This window comes from Leopardus geoffroyi, chromosome D4, assembly GCF_018350155.1.
Source record: "Leopardus geoffroyi isolate Oge1 chromosome D4, O.geoffroyi_Oge1_pat1.0, whole genome shotgun sequence".
NCBI classification, from domain to species: domain Eukaryota; kingdom Metazoa; phylum Chordata; class Mammalia; order Carnivora; family Felidae; genus Leopardus; species Leopardus geoffroyi.
In genome coordinates this window covers 18,863,875-18,882,976 of record NC_059342.1, presented here as the reverse complement: position 1 = coordinate 18,882,976, position 19,102 = coordinate 18,863,875, and the positions used below count along the sequence as shown (strand labels likewise).

At 38.6% G+C, this 19,102-nt stretch overlaps 1 protein-coding gene and 1 pseudogene across 4 annotated transcripts in view; one reads left to right on the top strand and one right to left on the bottom strand.

Moving 5' to 3' along the window:
* Positions 1 to 18,347, bottom strand: part of VPS13A (vacuolar protein sorting 13 homolog A) — a 256,431-nt gene extending 238,084 nt beyond the window's left edge. For all 4 annotated transcript variants that reach the window (XR_006710274.1, XM_045469045.1, XM_045469046.1 and 1 more), the window contains exons 1-4: positions 18,011 to 18,347; positions 4,742 to 4,785; positions 2,669 to 2,711; positions 106 to 201 (exon numbers count right to left, since the gene is read on the bottom strand). Coding sequence is in view for 3 of the 4 variants with exons in the window: in XM_045469045.1 (XP_045325001.1) it covers positions 106 to 201; positions 2,669 to 2,711; positions 4,742 to 4,785; positions 18,011 to 18,110 (283 nt within the window). In the remaining variant the exon portion in view is untranslated. The remainder of the gene's footprint in view (positions 1 to 105; positions 202 to 2,668; positions 2,712 to 4,741; positions 4,786 to 18,010) is intronic.
* Positions 5,922 to 6,065, top strand: LOC123593921 (annotated as a pseudogene).
* Positions 18,348 to 19,102: the final 755 nt, after the last annotated feature.

Genomic DNA, 19,102 nt, shown 5'->3' with positions numbered 1-19,102 from the left:
TTCAAACATAAAAATATCTCAAAATATTTACCAAAAGTATTTTGAGTATCATTATGAGATATAAAGATTTTTCCATCCACAAATAATGTTTAAAATTTGACTTACGAGAAGAAGGCACTATGAGTAAATAAATGTCTTCCAGGACAGCTTCAACTGGTTGAGTATACAGGTTTTTCCATGGAATTGTAAGATTAAGATTACCTACATGAATTTTTTTTAAAAAGGACAAAAAATATTATCATTCAACCTGCATTTGCTGCCAGTCTATTTTCTGTCAGGCATTAGAAGAAATGGCAAAACAACAAGCTGAGTCACTTCACAGAAAGCTATTTTACAACCCAAAACAACACGCCTTTGTTGTGATGATCTGAAATTATGTGTATTAGTACTGTTGGAAAATCTAAATGCTATTCTAAAAATTTACAAGTTTCTATTTATGGCAATCTGCATCAAACATAACAATACTCTTCTGCCATTAACCAACAATCCTTGATTATCAGAACTCTGATTTCCCCAATTCTTACTCCAAATCACTATAAGTATTCATAGTACACTGTCAAAAGGTAGATTATAAAATTGAAGATGTATTTTTCACATATATAGATGATATATATACAATATGTATGATTATCACCCTAAGTGTATGTGTGCACAGATTTCTATGATAATAAAGACTGTGAACAAGATTAGAAAATTATTCAAACTATTCAAACATTCAAAATGTTTTACTATAATCCAATAGCAAAATATCCTTAAAGCATTAGGGATATTAAACTAAAAAATATGATGTAAGGTATTCATTATACTGATTCTAGTCTTGTGTATTTAAAAAGTTTCCCTAATTGTTTTAAAATACTTTAAATATTTTAGAAAGCAGGAGTCTGTTGATTTAGAAATAGTTGCCATGATTGGGAAGGGAAAAATTAATAACACGATGGCTGCATTAACTGGTAACTGGAGAAGGGGAAAAAAATCTACATAGATTTATCTCATTACATAAGGCCAAAATTCCATGTTTAAAAAAAAAAAACAAAAACCCAAACTAGGACACCTGGGTGGCTCAGTCAGTTAAGGATCTGACTCTTGATTTCGGCTCAGGTCATGATCTCTCACAGATTTTGAGCTGGAGTCCCCCCTCCAGCTCCACAATGACCTCGTGGAGGCTACTCATGATTCCCTCTCTCCCTGTCTCTCTGCTCCTCCCCTGCTTGCTCACTCTCTCTCTCAAAAAATAAACTTTAAACATAAATGAATAAATAAAATGAAACATTTAAAAAAAACCCAAACTGAGAAAAAGATTTCATATTACAACATCAATCCAGAGAAAAAGAAATAAACTGATTTCTAAAACAGGGATGACTTCCTAAGTTTTAAATCAGAGAAGACTGGGTCACCCGGGTAACTAAGCCGGTTGAGTGTCCCACTTCAGCTTAGGTCATGATCTCACAGTTCCTGAGTTCAAGCCCCACAGCGGGCTTGGTGCGGTCAGTGCAGAGCCCGCTACAGATCCTCTGTCCCCCTCTCTGTCTGCCCCTCTCCCACTCACATTCTCTCAAAACTGAATAAACATTAAAAAAAAAAGAGGAGACAGTGACCATTTCAAATTTGTGTACCATCCAAAATATAACCAGAATGAAATAAACCCATTAGAAAAAATAATAATTCCGACAAATCTGATACAATTTATAAATGTATCAGACTGCTCACACACATGTATCACATATATTAATAATCCAAAAAAGTAAATAAAAGAACAGAGAACAGTGACAAAATAGCATTAATAATCAAAGAAATAGACACAAAGTTAATAATGTAGCACTTTCACCATTAAATCTTAAAAAAAAAACCTTTTCCTCTCATTACCAGAAATTCTCATTTCTAAAAGTACAGATTTCTAGAAAATTTGTAATACACAAAAATATAAAACAAAGACAATTCCAAAAATCTTCCACATAAATACAACTGTTTTCAAAATATGCATATATTTATATTTACTATATATGTAATTCCACATGCTAAATGCAGCAAACTCTGAAGGATCAATAAGATTAACAACACCCTGTAATAGCAAGGGGAAAATACGTTCCTTTAAAACTGATTATAATGCCGTACACTCATTTGGAAATGGGTACTTCCTTCACTCAACAAATTGTGTCCCTACTATATGCCAGGTATTGTACCAAGTGGTGAGAATAAACACTAAGAAACTTATTGTCTAGTAGAAAAAAATAAAATAATAATATTAGAGAATGACAGCTGTTAGGACACAGGTATGCAAACAACCTCAGAAACTAAGTTTCTGACTCATTCCGAGTCACATTGCCTGGATGATCCAGACCCTACTCCTTACACCAGACATCCATGATTGGAAGACAGCAATAACTAGTCAGAAACCTAAGAAACAGAGACAGTTATGCTATTGGATTTAACACACTGGCTCTCCACTCATTTTTAACACCTAGTAAATGTATAATTTCATAGTTTTTAAACAAGGGATACATGGACCACACAGTATCTTTAAGTTACAGTACTAAGCTCTACCCAGATGAAAACACATGATTTTCAATTAGTGCTCAGAAACATTAACAATATCACATTAAAGAGATACGAAGCATATCATTTTTACTGCAAGTCCAGCAAGGATATTCAAATAATAAGCACAGCTTACCTATATGACCAACTTTAACTTTAAATGGTACATCCAGTTGACTCTACAAAACATATATATACATATAAAATATTAGTATATATACAGGCCAACAAAACAGAAGACTATTTTTTTCTTCCCACAATTACGTAAAGGGATTCAGTTAACTTGCACCTTCTCTTTACCATCAACACTTATTTAAATTTGTAAATACTTAATTGTCATATTACTCTCAACTCCATAACATTCAGGGAGACTGATCATTTTTAAATAAATAGGGAGAAAGTTCGACAGTAATAGAGAAGACCTAAGTTACCCTTACCAAAATCATACTGCTTTTATATTGTCTGAGGGGAAAATTAAGTGGGAAATTTTATCATCAGTTTGTCCTTACAGGGAGGTTAAAACTCCACTCTGCAAAAAACCTCAAAAGAATTTCTCCCCATTCAATGGGGAAAAGGACAACCTTTTCAATAAGTGGTGCTGAGAACACTGGACATCCACACCAAAGAGTGAAGTTAAGCCCTTACCTCATAACCATATATAAAAATTAATTCAAAATGGACATGAGACCTAAACACAGGAACTAAAACTACAAAACCTTTAGAAGAAAACATGTGGTAAAATCTTCTTGACATTAGATTTGGCAATGATTTCTTGAACAGCACACCAAAGACACAAACAACAAAAGAAAAAAAAAAAGAGATGGATTAAATTTCACCAAGATTAAAAACTTTAGTGCATCAAAGGACACTATCGACAGAGGCATAAGGCAACACAAAGAATGGGGGTCAATTTTGCAAATCATGTATCTGATAAGGGAAAATATCAAGAATACATAGAGAAATGCAATTCAAACAAGCAAACAAAAACTTGACTAAAAAATAAACTATTTTCAACAGACATATCCAAAGAACATATCCAAATGGCCAATAAGCACATGAAAAAATGCTCAGCCTCACCAGTCACGAGGGAAACGCTAAGAGAAACCAAAATGAGATTCCACTTTATGTCTATTAGGAGGGGTATAATCAGAAAACCAAAAACAGTGCCTAGCTGGCTCAGCTGGTAGAGCATGTGACTCTGATCTTGGGGTCGGGAGCTCCAGCCCCACCTCGGGGAGTAGACTGTACTTAAGATAAAATGAAAAAGAAGAAACATTTAAAAAGATAAGTAAATGTTAGCAAGGATGTGGAGAAAGTGGACACTATATGCATTGGTAGTAGGAATATAAGATGGCTCAACTAGTATGGAAAATGGAGTGGCAGTTCTTAAAAACATTAAACATAAAATTACCATAAAATCCAGCAATTCCACTGGTAGGCATTTACCCACAGGGATTGAAAACAGGGAACTGAACAGACGTGTATGCCAGTGTTACAGCAGCATTATTCACAAGAGCCAAAAGGCAGAAACAACTCAAGTGTCTATCAAGATATCAATGGATAAACAAAACGTGGCATAAAGATACACTGGAATATTACTCAGCCACAAAATGAAATGTTGTCCTGATAAAAACAACAGACGAACCTTAGAGGAATTAGCTAAGTGAAATGTGTCAAACACGGTATGACAAACATGGCAGGATTTCACTCACGAGGTACAACAAGCAAATTCATAGAAGCAGAAAGTAGATTGAAGGTTAGCAAGGTCTACAAAGAGGAGGAATAGGGCATTACTTCTTAATTGTTATAGGATTCCCTTTGACCCAATGAAAAAGTTACAGAAAAAAAGATAGGGCTTAATGATTGTATAGCATCATGAATGTAATTAATACCACTGAATTCTATAGTAAAAAAAAAAAAAAAAAATCGTTACCATGGTATTAAAACTTGAAGACAACTGGAAAGATAAATTAACCATTTAAAATAAAATCATATAGAAAGAAAAAAATTGGAAGCATTTTTAAATGGGGAAAATTATACTCTGTGCTTTTAAAGGAGATTAAAAGTCTACTTTGTAAAATACACATTTTGCAAAAATTCTTTTTTATAAATTTTCACAAGCTTGAATAATTTAAAATGACGAAGTACATCAAAAAGTCTATATACAGTTAAATGCAGACATTACAAATTTTTTATACTCAAAACCTACCAGAGCATTTTCTTTAATTTCAAGATTCTTCAAGGCCACAGCTCCTAAAAAAACATTTAAGGAGTAAAATTAAAATATTAAAGTATTTTTCATTTTAAAAAGACATACTTGGGGGGTTCCTAGATGGCTCAGTTAAGCATCCGACTCTTGGTTTCAGCTCAGGTCATGATTTCACAGTTCCTGAGTCTGAGCCCCTCCATCAGGCTCTGTGCTGACAGTGTGGAGCCCACTGGGAATTCTCTGTCTGTCTCTCTCTCTCTCTCTCTCTCTGCACCTCCACTGCTTGTGTGCGCTCTCTCGAAATAAATTATTTTTAAACATTAAAAAATTAAAAAAATAAAAGGCATACTCAGGGCACTCAGGTGGCTCAGTCAGTTGAACATCCAACTGCCATTCAGATCATAATCTCACAGTTAGTGAGTTCAAGCCCCACATCAGGCTCACTGCTGTCAGCTCAGAGCCCACTTTGGATCCTCCGTCCCCCGCTCTCTGTGCCTCCCCCACTCATGCTCTTTCCTCTCAAAAATGAATAAACATTTAAAAACAAATAAATAGGCATACTTCATTCTTTAAATTCCTAAAAACAGGGGTGCCTGGGTGGCTCAGTCAGTTAAGTGTCCGACTTCCGCTCAGGTCATGATCTCACGGTTCTTGAGTTTGAGCCCCACATTGGGCTCTGTGCTGACAGCTCAGAGCCTGGACCCTGCTTCGCATTCTGTGTCTCCCTGTCTCTCTGTCCCTCCCCCACTCATGCTCTCTCTCTCAAAAATAAATAAACGTTAAAAAAAATTTTTAATTCCTAAAAACATACAATCTTCCAAAAGTAAATCAGAAGTAAATAGAAAATTTGGACAAAGTGATTACTAGTAAGGAAATTGAATCAGTAATCACATTAACTCCCAAAAAGCAAAAGTCTATGGCTTATGGCTTCAAAGGTGAATTCTACCAAACATCTAAAGAGTTAATACCTATTCTTCTCCAACTATTCCAAAAATTTGAAAAGAAAGGAAAACTTCCAAATTCATTCTACCAGGCCAGCAATACCCTGATACCAAAAACAAAGACACTACAAAAAAAGAAAACCACAAGCCAATATTACTGATGAACACAGATACAGAAATCCTCAACAAAATATCAACAAACTAAATCCAATGATACATTTAAAAAAACCACTGACCCCATCGCTTCTCGGCCTTTTGGCTAAGATCAAGTGTAGTATCTGTTCTTATCAGTTTAAAAAATCACTGACCACAATTGAGCACAAGTTATTCCACTGATGCAAGAGTGGTTTAATATTTACAAATCAATCAGTGTGGTACCTCACATTAACAAAAGAGATAAAAGCCCAAGGATCACCTCAGTAAATGTAGAAAAAACGTTTTGACAAAATCCAATATCCATCAACAATGAAAGATTTAGAGGGAACATACCTCAACATAATAACGGCCATATATCAAAAACCTACACGCTAACTAACATCATACTCACTAGTGAAAAACTAAGAGCTTTTCCTCTAAAACCAGGAACAAAACAAGGATCCCCACTCTTTTATTCAACATAGTACTGGAAGTCTTACTACTTAAGACAAGAAAAAGAAATAAAAGGCATTCACATTAGCAAGGAAGAAGCAAAACTTTCACTACTTGCAGAGGACATGATACTGTATGTAGAAAACCCTAAAGACTGGGGCGCCTGGGTGGCTCAGTCGGTTGAGCATCCGACTTCAGCTCAGGTCATGACCTCACAGTCCGTTAGTTCGAGCCCCATGTTGGACTCTGTGCTGACAGCTCGGAGCCTGAAGCCTGCTTCAGATTCTGTGTCTCCCTCTCTCTGACCCTCCCCAACCTGTGCTCTGTCTCAAAAATAAATACAAACATTAAAAAAAATTTTTTTAAAAAGAAAACCCTAAAGACTAACAAAAAAAAAAAAACTGTTAGAACAGATAAGTGAATTCAGTAAAGTTGCAGGATACAAAATTAATACACAGAAATCTGCATTTCTATACAGTATACAGTAATAATGAAGTAGCAGAAAGAGAAATTAACAATTCCATTTACAATCACCAAAAATAATAAAGTACATAAGAATACACCCAACCAAAAGGATGAAAAACCGATACTCTGAAAACTATAAAACCCTAATGAAAGAAAGAAAACACCAACAAATGGGAAAATAGTCCGTGCTCATGGATTGGAAGACTATCATTAAAATCTCACTACAAAAAGCAATCTATAGGTTCAACACAATCCCTATAAAATTACTAAGAGCAGTTTTCAAAGAACTAAAACAAATAATCCTAACATTTGTATGGAACCAGAAAAAAGCCTGAATAGCCAAAGCAATCTTGAGAAAGAACAAAACTGGGGGTATCACTATTCCAGATTTCAAGATATACTATGAAGTCGTAGTAATCACAACAGCATGGTACTGATACAAAAATATACACATAGATCAATGGAACTGAATAGAGAGCCCAGAAATAAACCCACACTTACATGGTCAATTAATCTATGACAAAACAGTCAGGAATATACAATGGAGAGAAGACAACCTCTTCAACAGATAGTACTAGGAAAACTGGACAGCTACTGTAAAACAACGAAACTGGACCACTTTATTGCAGCATAAAAATAACTCGAAAGTAGATTAAAGACCTAAATGTGCAACCTGAAACCATAAAACTCCTGAAGAAACCACAGACTATATTTTCTTTGACATCGCCACAGAAACATTTTTCCAGATCTGTGTCCTAAGGCAAGGAAAACAAAAGCAAAAATAAATATCGGGACCACACCAAGATAAAAAGCTTTTCCACAGCAAAGGAAACCATCGACAAAACCAAAACGCAACCTACTGAATTGGAAAAGATATTTCCAAAGGATATATCCAATAAAGGGTTAATATCCCTTTGGATAATATCCAAAGTTTGGTTAATATCCAAACTTTATGAAGAACTTCTACAACCCAACAGCAAAAACACTAATACTAATCTGATTTAAAATGGCAAAAGACCTGAAGAGACATTTTTTTCCAAAGAAGACATAGAGATGACCAACAGACACATGAAAAGATGCTCATCACTCATCATCAGAGAAATGCAAATCAAAACCACAATGAGATATCACCTCCCACCTGTCAGAAAGGCTAGAATCAAAAAGACAATAACAAGTGATGATGAGAATGTGAAGGAAAAGGAACCCTCATACACTGTAGGTAGGAATGTAAATTGGTGCAGCTGCTATGGAAAACAATATGGAGGTTCCTCAAAAAAATTTAAAAAAGAGATACTCTATGATCCAGTAATTCCACTAGTATTTACCCAAAAACAAAAACACGAATTCAAAAAAAAAAATATGCAGCTCTATGTTTACTGCAGCATTATTTACAATAGCTAACATATGGAAGCAACCAAGCATCCATCAGATAAATGGATACACACACCCACACACCTACACCCACACATACACACGAATATTACTCAGCCATAATAAAGAATGAAACCTTGCCATTTGCAACAATACGGATGGAGCTACAGGGTATTATGCCAAGTGAAACAAGTGACAGAAAGACAAATACCATGATGTCACTTACACGTAGAATCTAAAAAACAAACCAATGAAACAAAAAAACCAAGACTCTTAAATACAGAGAACAAATTGATGGCTGCTTGTGGAGAGGTAGATCGGGGGGTGGGATGGGCAAAATAGGTGAAGGTGATTAAGTACAAACTTCCAGTTACAAAATAAGTAAGTCACAGAGATGAAAAGTACAACAAAGGGAATATAGTCAATAATGTTGCAAAAATGTTGTCTGATGACAGATGGTGGCTATGCTTAGGGTGAACACTGAGTAATGTACCGAACTGTTGAATCAATATACTGTACACCTGAAATTAAAATATCATTAAGATGATTTTATGTTGTATTTTACCACATTATTTTTAAGTGGTGGAGATGCAAAAGAAATAGTTTCTCAGGCAAACAAAAACTGATGGCATTTTTTGGCAGACCTCCCTTGCAAGAAATGTTAAAAGTTTTCACAGAGAAGAAAAATATAGGTCACAAACTCAGATCTGTAAGAGCATGAGAAAAGGAATAAAGGTAAAATTAAGCCTTTTATTTTCCTTAATGGAAAACTGTTCAAAATAATAATAGCAACAGTGCACTAGGTAGGTACAGCTTACGGATAAGTGAAATGAATGGCAAAAGCAAATGAGTACAATAATCTTATAAGGTGCCTCCACTAGCTCTGAAGCAATATAGCTTTATTTGATTGGACTTTGATTAGTTTCAATTTTTGTCTGTTTGTTTATTGATTTAAGAGACAGGGAAAGAATCTCAAGCAGTCTCCATGCTATAAGCTTGGGGACAGGTGCAGGGCTCAAACTCACGAACCACAAGATCATGATCTGAGCCAAAATCAAGAGTTGGATGTTTAACTGACTGAGCCACCCAGGTGCTCCAGACTTAGATTAGTTTTAAATGCATATTGCAATCCCAAAGCATCCACTAAAATAATAATAATCAAATGAAAAATAAATAATAAATTTGGTAAGCCTGTGGTAAATAATAAATTTGGTATAATTAATGTATTAGGAGAGGAAAAAAAGGAAATCATAGAAAAGCTTAATTAAAACCATAAGAGGCAGAAAAAGAGGGGAAGATTTTAAAAAGCAAAGACATACATACAAGAAATAGAAAAGAGCTACAAATAGATAACCACCAACCCAACTATATCAATAATCACTTTAAATATAAATGGTCTGAATATACCAATGAAAAGACAAAACCTGACACAGTGGATAACAAAAACAAAACCTAACAATAAGATATCTGCAAGAAACCCACTCTAGACATAAAGGCATAAACAAATTAAAAGCAAAGAGATCTAATTAAAATTTGTATAACATTTCTTCCAACAATAGCAGAATATCTATTCTTTTCTTTTTTAGTTTTTTTTAATGCTTATTTATTTCTGAGACAGAGACAGAGCATGAGCGGGGGAGGGGCAGAGAGAAGGGGAGACACAGAATCTGAAGCAGGCTCCAGGTTCTGAGCTGTCAGCACAGAGCCCGACGTGGGGCTCAAACTCACGGGCCATGAGATCATGACCTGAGCCGAAGTCGGACGCTTAACCAACTGAGCCACCCAGGCACCCCATATTCTTTTCAAGCTCACACAGAACATTCACCACAATAATCCAAACTCTGGTCCATAAAACATATCTTAACAAATTTAAAGGAATAAAAGTCTTACAAAATTTGCTTTCAGACCACAATGGACTTAAACTAGAAATCGGTAACCAAAAAAAAAAAAAAAAAAAAAAAAAAAGGTAGAAACTCCCAAAATACCTGAAGATTTGGCAAATACTAATTTAAAATAACACAGAAGTCAAAGAAGTCTCAAAAGAAACTGAAAAGTATCTTGAATCAAATGAAAATACAGCTCTCAAAATCTGACATGCAGCAAAAGGAGGGCTCAGAAATTTACACCACTGAATGCATATATTAGAAAAGAAGAAAGATCTAAAATCAATACTCTGGCTTCCACCTTAGGAATCTAGGAAAAGAAGAGCAAATGAAATCCTAAGTAAGCAGAAGAAAAGAAGAATTAGAGCAGAAATCAATGAAATTCAATACAGAAAAATCCAGAGAAAAACCAATGAAACCAAAAGATGGTTCTCTGAAAAGATCAACAAAATTGATAACGCTCTAGCCAGGTAAACTATGAAAGAAAAGACACAAATTACTAGTATCACAAATGAAAGGAAGGGCCATCATTACTCATTCTATGGACAGTAAAAGGATAATACAGGAATGCAAACCTGCTCACAAAATTTGTAACAATTCCTCGAAAGATATATTCTAGCAAAACTCACACATGATAAAAAAGATACCAAAATAGGCCTGTATCTATTAAAGACGTTGACTCAATACTTAATAATCTTTCAAAACTGAAAGCATAATGCCCAGATGGTTTCACTAACTTTCTAAACCAAACATTTAAGGAAAAAATGATACCAAGCCCCAATGAAATCTCCTCTAGCAAACAGAAGCAGAGGGAACACTTCCTAACTCACTTTATGAGTTCAGCATTACCCTAATACCAAAACCAGATAAACACATTACAAGAAAAAAAGCTACAGACCACTATCTCTCATGAGCACAGATGCAAAAATCAACAAAGTATCAAATTAAATCCAACAATGTGTAAGAATAATTATATACCAAGACCAAGTGGAATTTATTCCAGGTATGAAAGACTCCTTCAACATTCAAAAATCAATTAATATAATCCATTACATCAACAGGCTGAAGAAGAGACACCCTATGATCATATCAATAGAGAAAAACCAGTTTACAAAACCCAGTACACATTCTCGGAGGAAAAAAACCACATTCAGCAAGCCAGAAATAGAGGTATAGGTATGTATGGTAGGAAAAAAAAAAAAAAAATCAGAATATTGGATGCCTCTGGAGATGGCCAAAAAAACTTTCCAGTGTGATGGATATTTCGTCATCTTGATCATGATGACTATTTCCCAAGTGCATACATGTCAAAGTTTACCAAACTGTAGACTTTAAATATGTGCTTTTACTATGTCAGTTATGTTTCAATAAAGCTGTTAATACATAATTCGTGGTACCATCTAGATTACAGGAATACGGATGTAGACTGCAAAATCTTTTAATTCTGTATTTAACACTTTTCATATTAAATGTTCCCTTTCAGCTCTAACATTCTATAAAAGTTTCTCAGAATGTAAAGATAAAAATAGCATTTAAGGAATTATAATTGTTAATTACCACTAGATCTCAACAAACATCTGTTCAGCACTCCCAATATATTCCTTTCATAAAAGAATGACTCCTTCATATCAGGAATTGTGCCCTGAATCTTCATCATCCTACAGAGCAAATAGTATACTGGGGATATGTAGTAAGTGGCCACTGACCATTAAACTCTGTTATAAAGAGAAAACTGGGAAACTAACATTTCAAAAATAAAACATCCAAGTTAGTTTTTAAAAAAAAGAAATCAGTTTCTAACGTTACATAACATTATCAGGCATAACAACCACCACCAAAAAAAAAAAAAAAAAAAAAAAACCCTGCAAAATTTGAGTACTATTTTAGAGAAAACAAGAAAGAGTTCTATCACAAGCCATCTTTATTACTGCTTCTGCCTCTTGAGTTTCTAATACATTTGCCCTCAAAGTGCTTTTTTTTTTTTTTTAACGTTTATTCATTTTTGAGACAGAGAGCGACACAGCATGAACGGGGGAGGGTCAGAGAGAGAAGGAGACACAGAATCTGAAACAGGCTCCAGGCTCTGAGCGGTCAGCACAGAGCCCGACGTGGGGCTTGAACTCATGGACCACGAGATCATGACCCCAGCCGAAGTGGGACGCTTAACCGACTGAGCCACACAGGCGTCCTAAAGTGCTCTTAAAATGCACCTAGCTGTACATGACAATCCCATGACGTTTAAAAAAAAAAACAAAACAAAACAAAAAAGAAAAAGATTTCGATGTCCTACTCCAGATAAAAGAATTATTAAGTCTGGAAAGCAGTTCAGAAATCTGTATGTCTAAGGAACACATATGGCTGATTCTGATGCAGCCTAGCTCTTGAAGGAAACACAAAATGCCAGCTTAGAAAAGGTGGGAGATGGGGCGCCTGGGTGGCTCAGTCGGTTAAGCGGCCGACTTCGGCTCAGGTCATGATCTCAAGGTCCGTGAGTTCGAGCCCTGCGTCGGGCTCTGTGCTGACAGCTCAGAACCTGGAGCCTGTTTCAGATTCTGTGTCTCCCTCTCGCTGACCCTCCCCTGTTCATGCTCTGTCTCTCTCTGTCTCAAAAATAAATGAAACGTTAAAAAAAATTTTTTTTAAAAAAGAAAAGGTGGGAGATTGGGGTGCCTGGGTGGCTCAGTCGGTTGAGCATCCGACTTTGGCTCAGGTCATCATCTCACCGGCTCGTGAGTTCGAGCCCCGCGTCGGGCTCTGTGCTGATGGCTCAGAGCCTGGACCCTGCTTCCGATTCTGTGTCTCCCTCTCTCTCTGCCCCTAACCCACTAGCATTCTGTCTCTGACTCTCTCAAAAATAAATAACCATTTTAAAAAAATGTTTTTTAAAAAGAGAAAAAAAAGAAATGGTGGGAGATTAATGTCAGATCGATCAATGAAGTACTACCACCTACCTAAGTAAATGACATACAAAATGGTGGAGGATTAACAGCGGCGCATAAAAAGTACTTTATCAACATCAAAATTCATCAAGAGTGTGAGATAAAGCTCAATTCCTCTTTCTCCTTCATAAAACAGATGCTTCCAGCACTCAGTCTGCTTCCTGTAGGGCCCAGTATAGTAGCACTATTCTGCTACATTATAATTAAATACGTTTTTGGAAACTCTTCATTCATGTATAACCAAGTTTCTAAGGAAAAATGGATTCTCATTTCCAAAAAAAATTACCTCAGAAACATTTTCAAAGCACTACCCATTATTAGGTTTGAAATCATCCATCTAATTCCTGAACACTAACACTATTAATATGCTAAGAGTGCAATTAGCTGGATTACACACACCCAGCAAAAGCATACATTTAAAACCAAACGTCCTTCTGACATTAGACCATAAAATATTAACTCCATAACCTTAACAATTTTCCTATGCATCTAGTTTCTATTATTGAAATTTTCAAATAACTTTTTAAAAGTTTATTAAAATTACTGCTTTTTAAATTCTCAAAGGAGGGAGGAGCGCCTGGGTGGCTCAGTCAGGCTCTGCGGTGACAGCTCAGAGCCTGCTTCAGATTCTGTGTCTCCATCTCTCTGCTCCTCTCCCTCTCATGCTCTCTCTCAAAAATAAACATTAAAAACAATTTAAATAAATAAATAAATAAATAAATAAATAAATAAATAATCCTTTGAGAATTTAACAAAAAGCTCTTAAAGTTTCACTAGGGCACCTGGGTAGCTCAGACAGTTGAGCATCGGACTCTTGATGTGAGGTCCGGTCATGAACCTGGAACCATGCCCTGCATCACCCTCTGAACTGTGCATGAAGCCTGCTTAAGATTCTCATTCTGTCTACCAAGGCGCCTTGGCGTTTCAGTAGGTTAAGCAACCGACTTGGTCTCAAGGCATGATCTCAGTTTGTGGGTTTGAGCCCTACATGATCAGATCCTGTATCTCCCTCTCTCTGCCCCTTCCTTGCTCATACTCTCTCTCTCAAAAAATAAACATTAAAAAAAAAAAAAAAGGATTCTGCCTCTCTCCCCATTTGCATGAGTTCCCTAAAAAATAAAATAAAGCTCTGCTTATCAAAATATAACCAACTTCTATATATAAAACACTGATATGTTGTTTTAAAATTTTTGTTAACACCAAAGTTAGAAGAATCACACTACCTGATTTCATGACTTACTATTAGCTAGAGTTATCAAGACAAGAGTGGTATTGGTCAAAGGATGGACACACATTATTCAAACAGATGACAATGCAAAAATAAACCCACGCAATATAAAGTCTAATTTTTTTTTTTTTTACAAAAGTGCAAAAATAATTCTATGAGGAAAGGATTTTTTCAGTAGATGGTACAATTGAACATTTGCATCCACATGCCAACAAATGAATGTCAACCTTCAACCTTGACAACTTTTACAAAAATGGATCCGAAATCTAAACATAAAATATAAAATTATAAATCTTGTATAAGAAAACATAGGAGAAAATCTTTGTGATTACAGGGAAGGCTAAGATTTCATAGACACATCAAAAGCATGACTCATGAAAAGTTTTTGAAGTGGACTTGATAAAATTTTAAAACTTTTGCTTTGCAAAAGACAGACTTGGAAGAGACTGGGAGAATACATTTTCAGATTTTCTTTCTGACAAAAGATTCATATATGTAACATGTAAAGAACTCTCAACACTTAACAATAAGAAAATACTTTGGAAAAGAGTTCAACAGTACTATAAAAAGTCTGAGTTACCATATGACTCAGCAATTCCAGTCCTAGGCATATACTTGAGAAAATTTAGAACATATGCCCACAAAAAAACTTGCACATGAAGGTTCACAGCATTACTCATAAAAACCAAAAAGAATAATTTATATGTCTATCAACTGATCAATGAATAAATAAAATGTGATATACCCATATAATGGAATATTATTCGGTCATAAAAAGAAATAAAATGATACATCCTACAAGATGACGGTTGAAAATATAAAGTTATGTGAAAAAGGCCAGAAACAAAAAGCCATGTATGTTGCAGGATTACATTTAAGTGAAATGTCCAGAATTGGTGACTCCATAGAAAACATAAAGGAAATCAGAAGTTGCTGGAGTTGAGGTCGGGAAGTTCGGGACAGAATTTGAGAGTGACTGCTAATGGGCATGAGGCTTATTTTGGGGGTGTTGAAAAAGTTCTGGAATTAGTGTCGACAGTGGCACAATTTTGTGGCTATACTAAAAAACACTCAATTGTACATCTTTTTTTTTTTTTTTTTTTTTAATTTTTTTTTTTTCAACGTTTATTTATTTTTGGGACAGAGAGAGACAGAGCATGAACGGGGGAGGGGCAGAGAGAGAGGGAGACACAGAATCAGAAACAGGCTCCAGGCTCTGAGCCATCAGTCCAGAGCCTGACGCGGGGCTCGAACTCACGGGCCGCGAGATCGTGACCTGGCTGAAGTCGGACGCTTAACCGACTGCGCCACCCAGGCGCCCCTCAATTGTACATCTTAAAAGGGTAAATTTAAGATGAAAAGTAAAGCATAGGAAATGCAGTTAATAATACTGTAATAATGTAAGCACCTGGCTAGCTCATTCGGTAGAGCATGTGACTCTTCATCTGATGGTCATGAGTTCCAGCCCCATGTTGGGCATGCAGCCTACTTAAAAAAATAAAAAATAAAAAATAAAACCAAATAATACTTTAATAATATGGAAAGGTGACAGATGGTAACACTTATCATGGTGAGCATTACATAACCTTTAGAATTGTTGAATCACTGTTGTATACCTAAAACCAATTTAAGATTGTGTGTCAGCTACATTAATAACATTTTTTAAATGGCATTTTAAAATACCATTTTTAAAATGCCACTTTAATGGGTACATTGAATCTCAGTAAGAAAAAAAGCCAACTGAAAAGGAGCCAAAGATTTGAACACTTCGCCAATGAAACCACACAGACAGCAAAGAACATGAGAAGATGCTCAACATCTTTAATCACTAGATATGCAAATTAAAACCACCATACTTCAGCACTATATACCTAGTAAAATGGCTAAAAAAAAAAAAAAGTTTCTGAAATGTCAATGCTAAGTGCTAGTGAGGGTGTAAAGTAACTAAGTGTTGAGCAGTCAGTGCTACACTACACTGCTGGTGAGATTGCAAAATGGCACAGGCACTTTGAAAAGCAGCTTACTTTCACGTAAATTAAATATTAACTTACCATAAGACCTCACAATTGCGCTCTTCGGTAGTAACCCAAAGGAAATAAAAATTTATGCTCACACAAAAACCCGTACACGCATGTTTATTAGCAGCTCTATTCCTAATGGCAAGAAAGGGAAACCAGCAAACATAAACATTTGCAACACATTCCTACAATCAACTACTGCTCAAAAATACAGGAATGAAATACTGGTGCATGCAACACACGGATGGCCCTGTCAAATTCATTTTGTGTAAAAAGTGGAAGGAGTGAAATTCAGTAAAAACAGAAGACCCCAAAAGCTATCTACCACATAATTCCATTTATATGGCACTCAGGCAAAGACAAAACTGTAGGGATGGAAACAGATCAGTGGCTGCCAGGAGAAATGGAGGCTGGGAAGGGTGGACTAAAAAGGGGCAGCAGGGGGAACTTCGGTGTCTTGATGGAACTTTTTGGTATCACGATTGTGACAGTGGATACAGTCCTTAACACTGCGTCTGTCAAGAAAGGCAGAACTTTTACATCGCGAGTCAATTTTACCGCACCTAAATTTTAAACAAATTCATCCATAAATCACACTCGACACACACCTCCACAAACCTCTACGGCAACCCTCCACTACGATTCAAAACACACCACAAAATGTTTGCAAGGCTTCCCTTCTGAAGTGGGTGAAGGCAGATCGTATGATTTTTATTCGGCAAATGAGAAGAACAAATTCAACAGTCTTCACGTCTCCGATACTACCCGGAGATGCCGAGCTAGCGCTCACGTCCCTTCTCCGCGGAGGCTGGCTCTACCCGTGGTACCAGATACCAACAGCCCTAACAAGGTTCTCGCCACCAAAATAATTACCTCCTCACACCCTTTCATAAAGGAGAAAACTCAAGATAAATGTCTTAGAAGGAGGCTGAAAGTGTGTGCATATTAACGATTAAACTAAAAAAAAAAAAAAAAGCCCTAACTTTGGCCCAAGAGATCCACTTGCTACAGAAAAACAATGTAACTTACAACGGATGTTTACAAAGGGAATAATACAAAAACAGATGGCAGCAGTAAAAATGAGGCTCCAAATAAGGCAGCGCACCAGATTAAGTGGATACAAAGTAAGGCTTCTGTCCTCCTCCTAACTCCCGGGTCAGGCTGTGAACTGGAAACACCTGACCAACCATTTGAGTTAATCGTGCCCAGGAGTTTCGCTTTCTGTTACCGGCAGGAGCCAAGCCAGCAACCGGGAATGCAGGTGGGGTGGCCAGGAACCGTGGCCGAGAAGACACCGCGGGTTAGCCACACGCCCGAGCTGGGGAAGGAAGAGGGCGTCTTCGGTCGCAGCGCCTTGCTTGCACGTGCGAGACAACGTGCGACACTCCGTGCGCTCTCCCGAGCCTTCGCCATAAACCCACGGGGGTACAAAATGACAGGGATGGGAACAAGCCCCCCGGGCGTCTTGTGACCCCCCCCCCTCCACACCCCCACGACCCGCGCAGCTGAAGCTCGACGGCGCGGGGCGACGGGCAGAAAAGGGCGCCTGGGAGCAATCGGTCTCCCGCACCCTCGGAATCCACCGCGGGCCCCCTCAACCGCCCGGCTCGGAAAAGGGGGACGTTACAGCCCGCACCCCGACCCCAACCCCCTCCTGCCAGAATACAAACAACTTGCGGGCAGAGGCCCTGGAACCGCCGCCTGGCTTTACGTAATTTAACCCCGAGGAGGGCGGCGGCAGGTGGTGGTGCCGAGCGAGCGAGGGGCCCGAGGCTCCGAAAACCAAAGGCCGGGAGGAAAACGAGATTGAGGGGGCGGCGGCGGCGGTCTCGTTACCTCCCCAGATGCCCAGAGTAAGCTGGGACGTGTCCAGGTTCACCACATAGTCCCCCAAGAACCGGTTCAACACATCCACGACCACCGACTCGAACACCATTTTCCTCAGCCGCGGTGGACACGGCAGCCGCCCACCGCACTCCTTCGTCCAGCGCCTGGCCGCCCGAGACCGCTCGGTTCACCGGCTCCCGGGCGGCTTCCACTAGAGCTGCCCCACTGCCGGACGCACAGCCCCGCCGCGAGCCCTGCAAGGGGCGGAGGCGGCTGCTCGCTCCGCGCGTGCGCGGAGTGGACGCCAGGGCGGGGGCGGAGCGCGGCGCCGACCCGGGTACGCCTGCTAGAGAAGAGCAAGCGCGGCTGCGCGACCGCTTCTCTGACGCCTGCCGTTTCCTTGCAGAACCCGCCTCCTTTTACACGTTGGCCCCGCCTCTTCCCCGTCGCCTGGCAACAGGACGAGCGGAGGCAACAGGACGAGCGGAGGCAGCTGCCAGTTTGTTCCCGACCCCGCCCTCGCCGGTCGACCCCGGGGCGGGGGGCGGGGTGGGGCGCGGCGGTTACACCTAGCAGGGAACGCCCCTCTCCCTACAGTGGAGACGACCCCACTCGCGGACCGGTAGGACCTGCACCTAACCAAGGTGTGGGCAGATTCCATCACTCTCGCGGTCAGGCTGGAGGCGTCGTAAGGGAAGGTCCCAAGGAGCTCTCCCACATTATTACGGGTTCCTGCGTCCGGCCAGCCTGTGTCTGGACGCGTGTAACTGCCCCGCCCCCTGCTCGGAGGGCAAGGCCACGACGCTCTTAGGGTGACTTAACATCCCTTGCTGCAAATAATGCCAGAAAGTAGAAGGGCAGTGAAGAGTAAACTCGGTGTGGGAATGCCACGCCCCCCCTTCCCTGCATCTGACTTGGCACTCTTTTTTTTGGTCAAGTTATTTACAGGGAGCCTCCTTTCATCACCTAGAGTCCTTTGGGATTCAGAGTCAACCAGTTCAGAAACTGCGGAGCGCCCTCTAAGAAATACTGTGAGACCTAGACTCACCCCTTGAGCCTTACCGAATGACCCTAACTAAATAAAAAATGAGGACTCTTCTT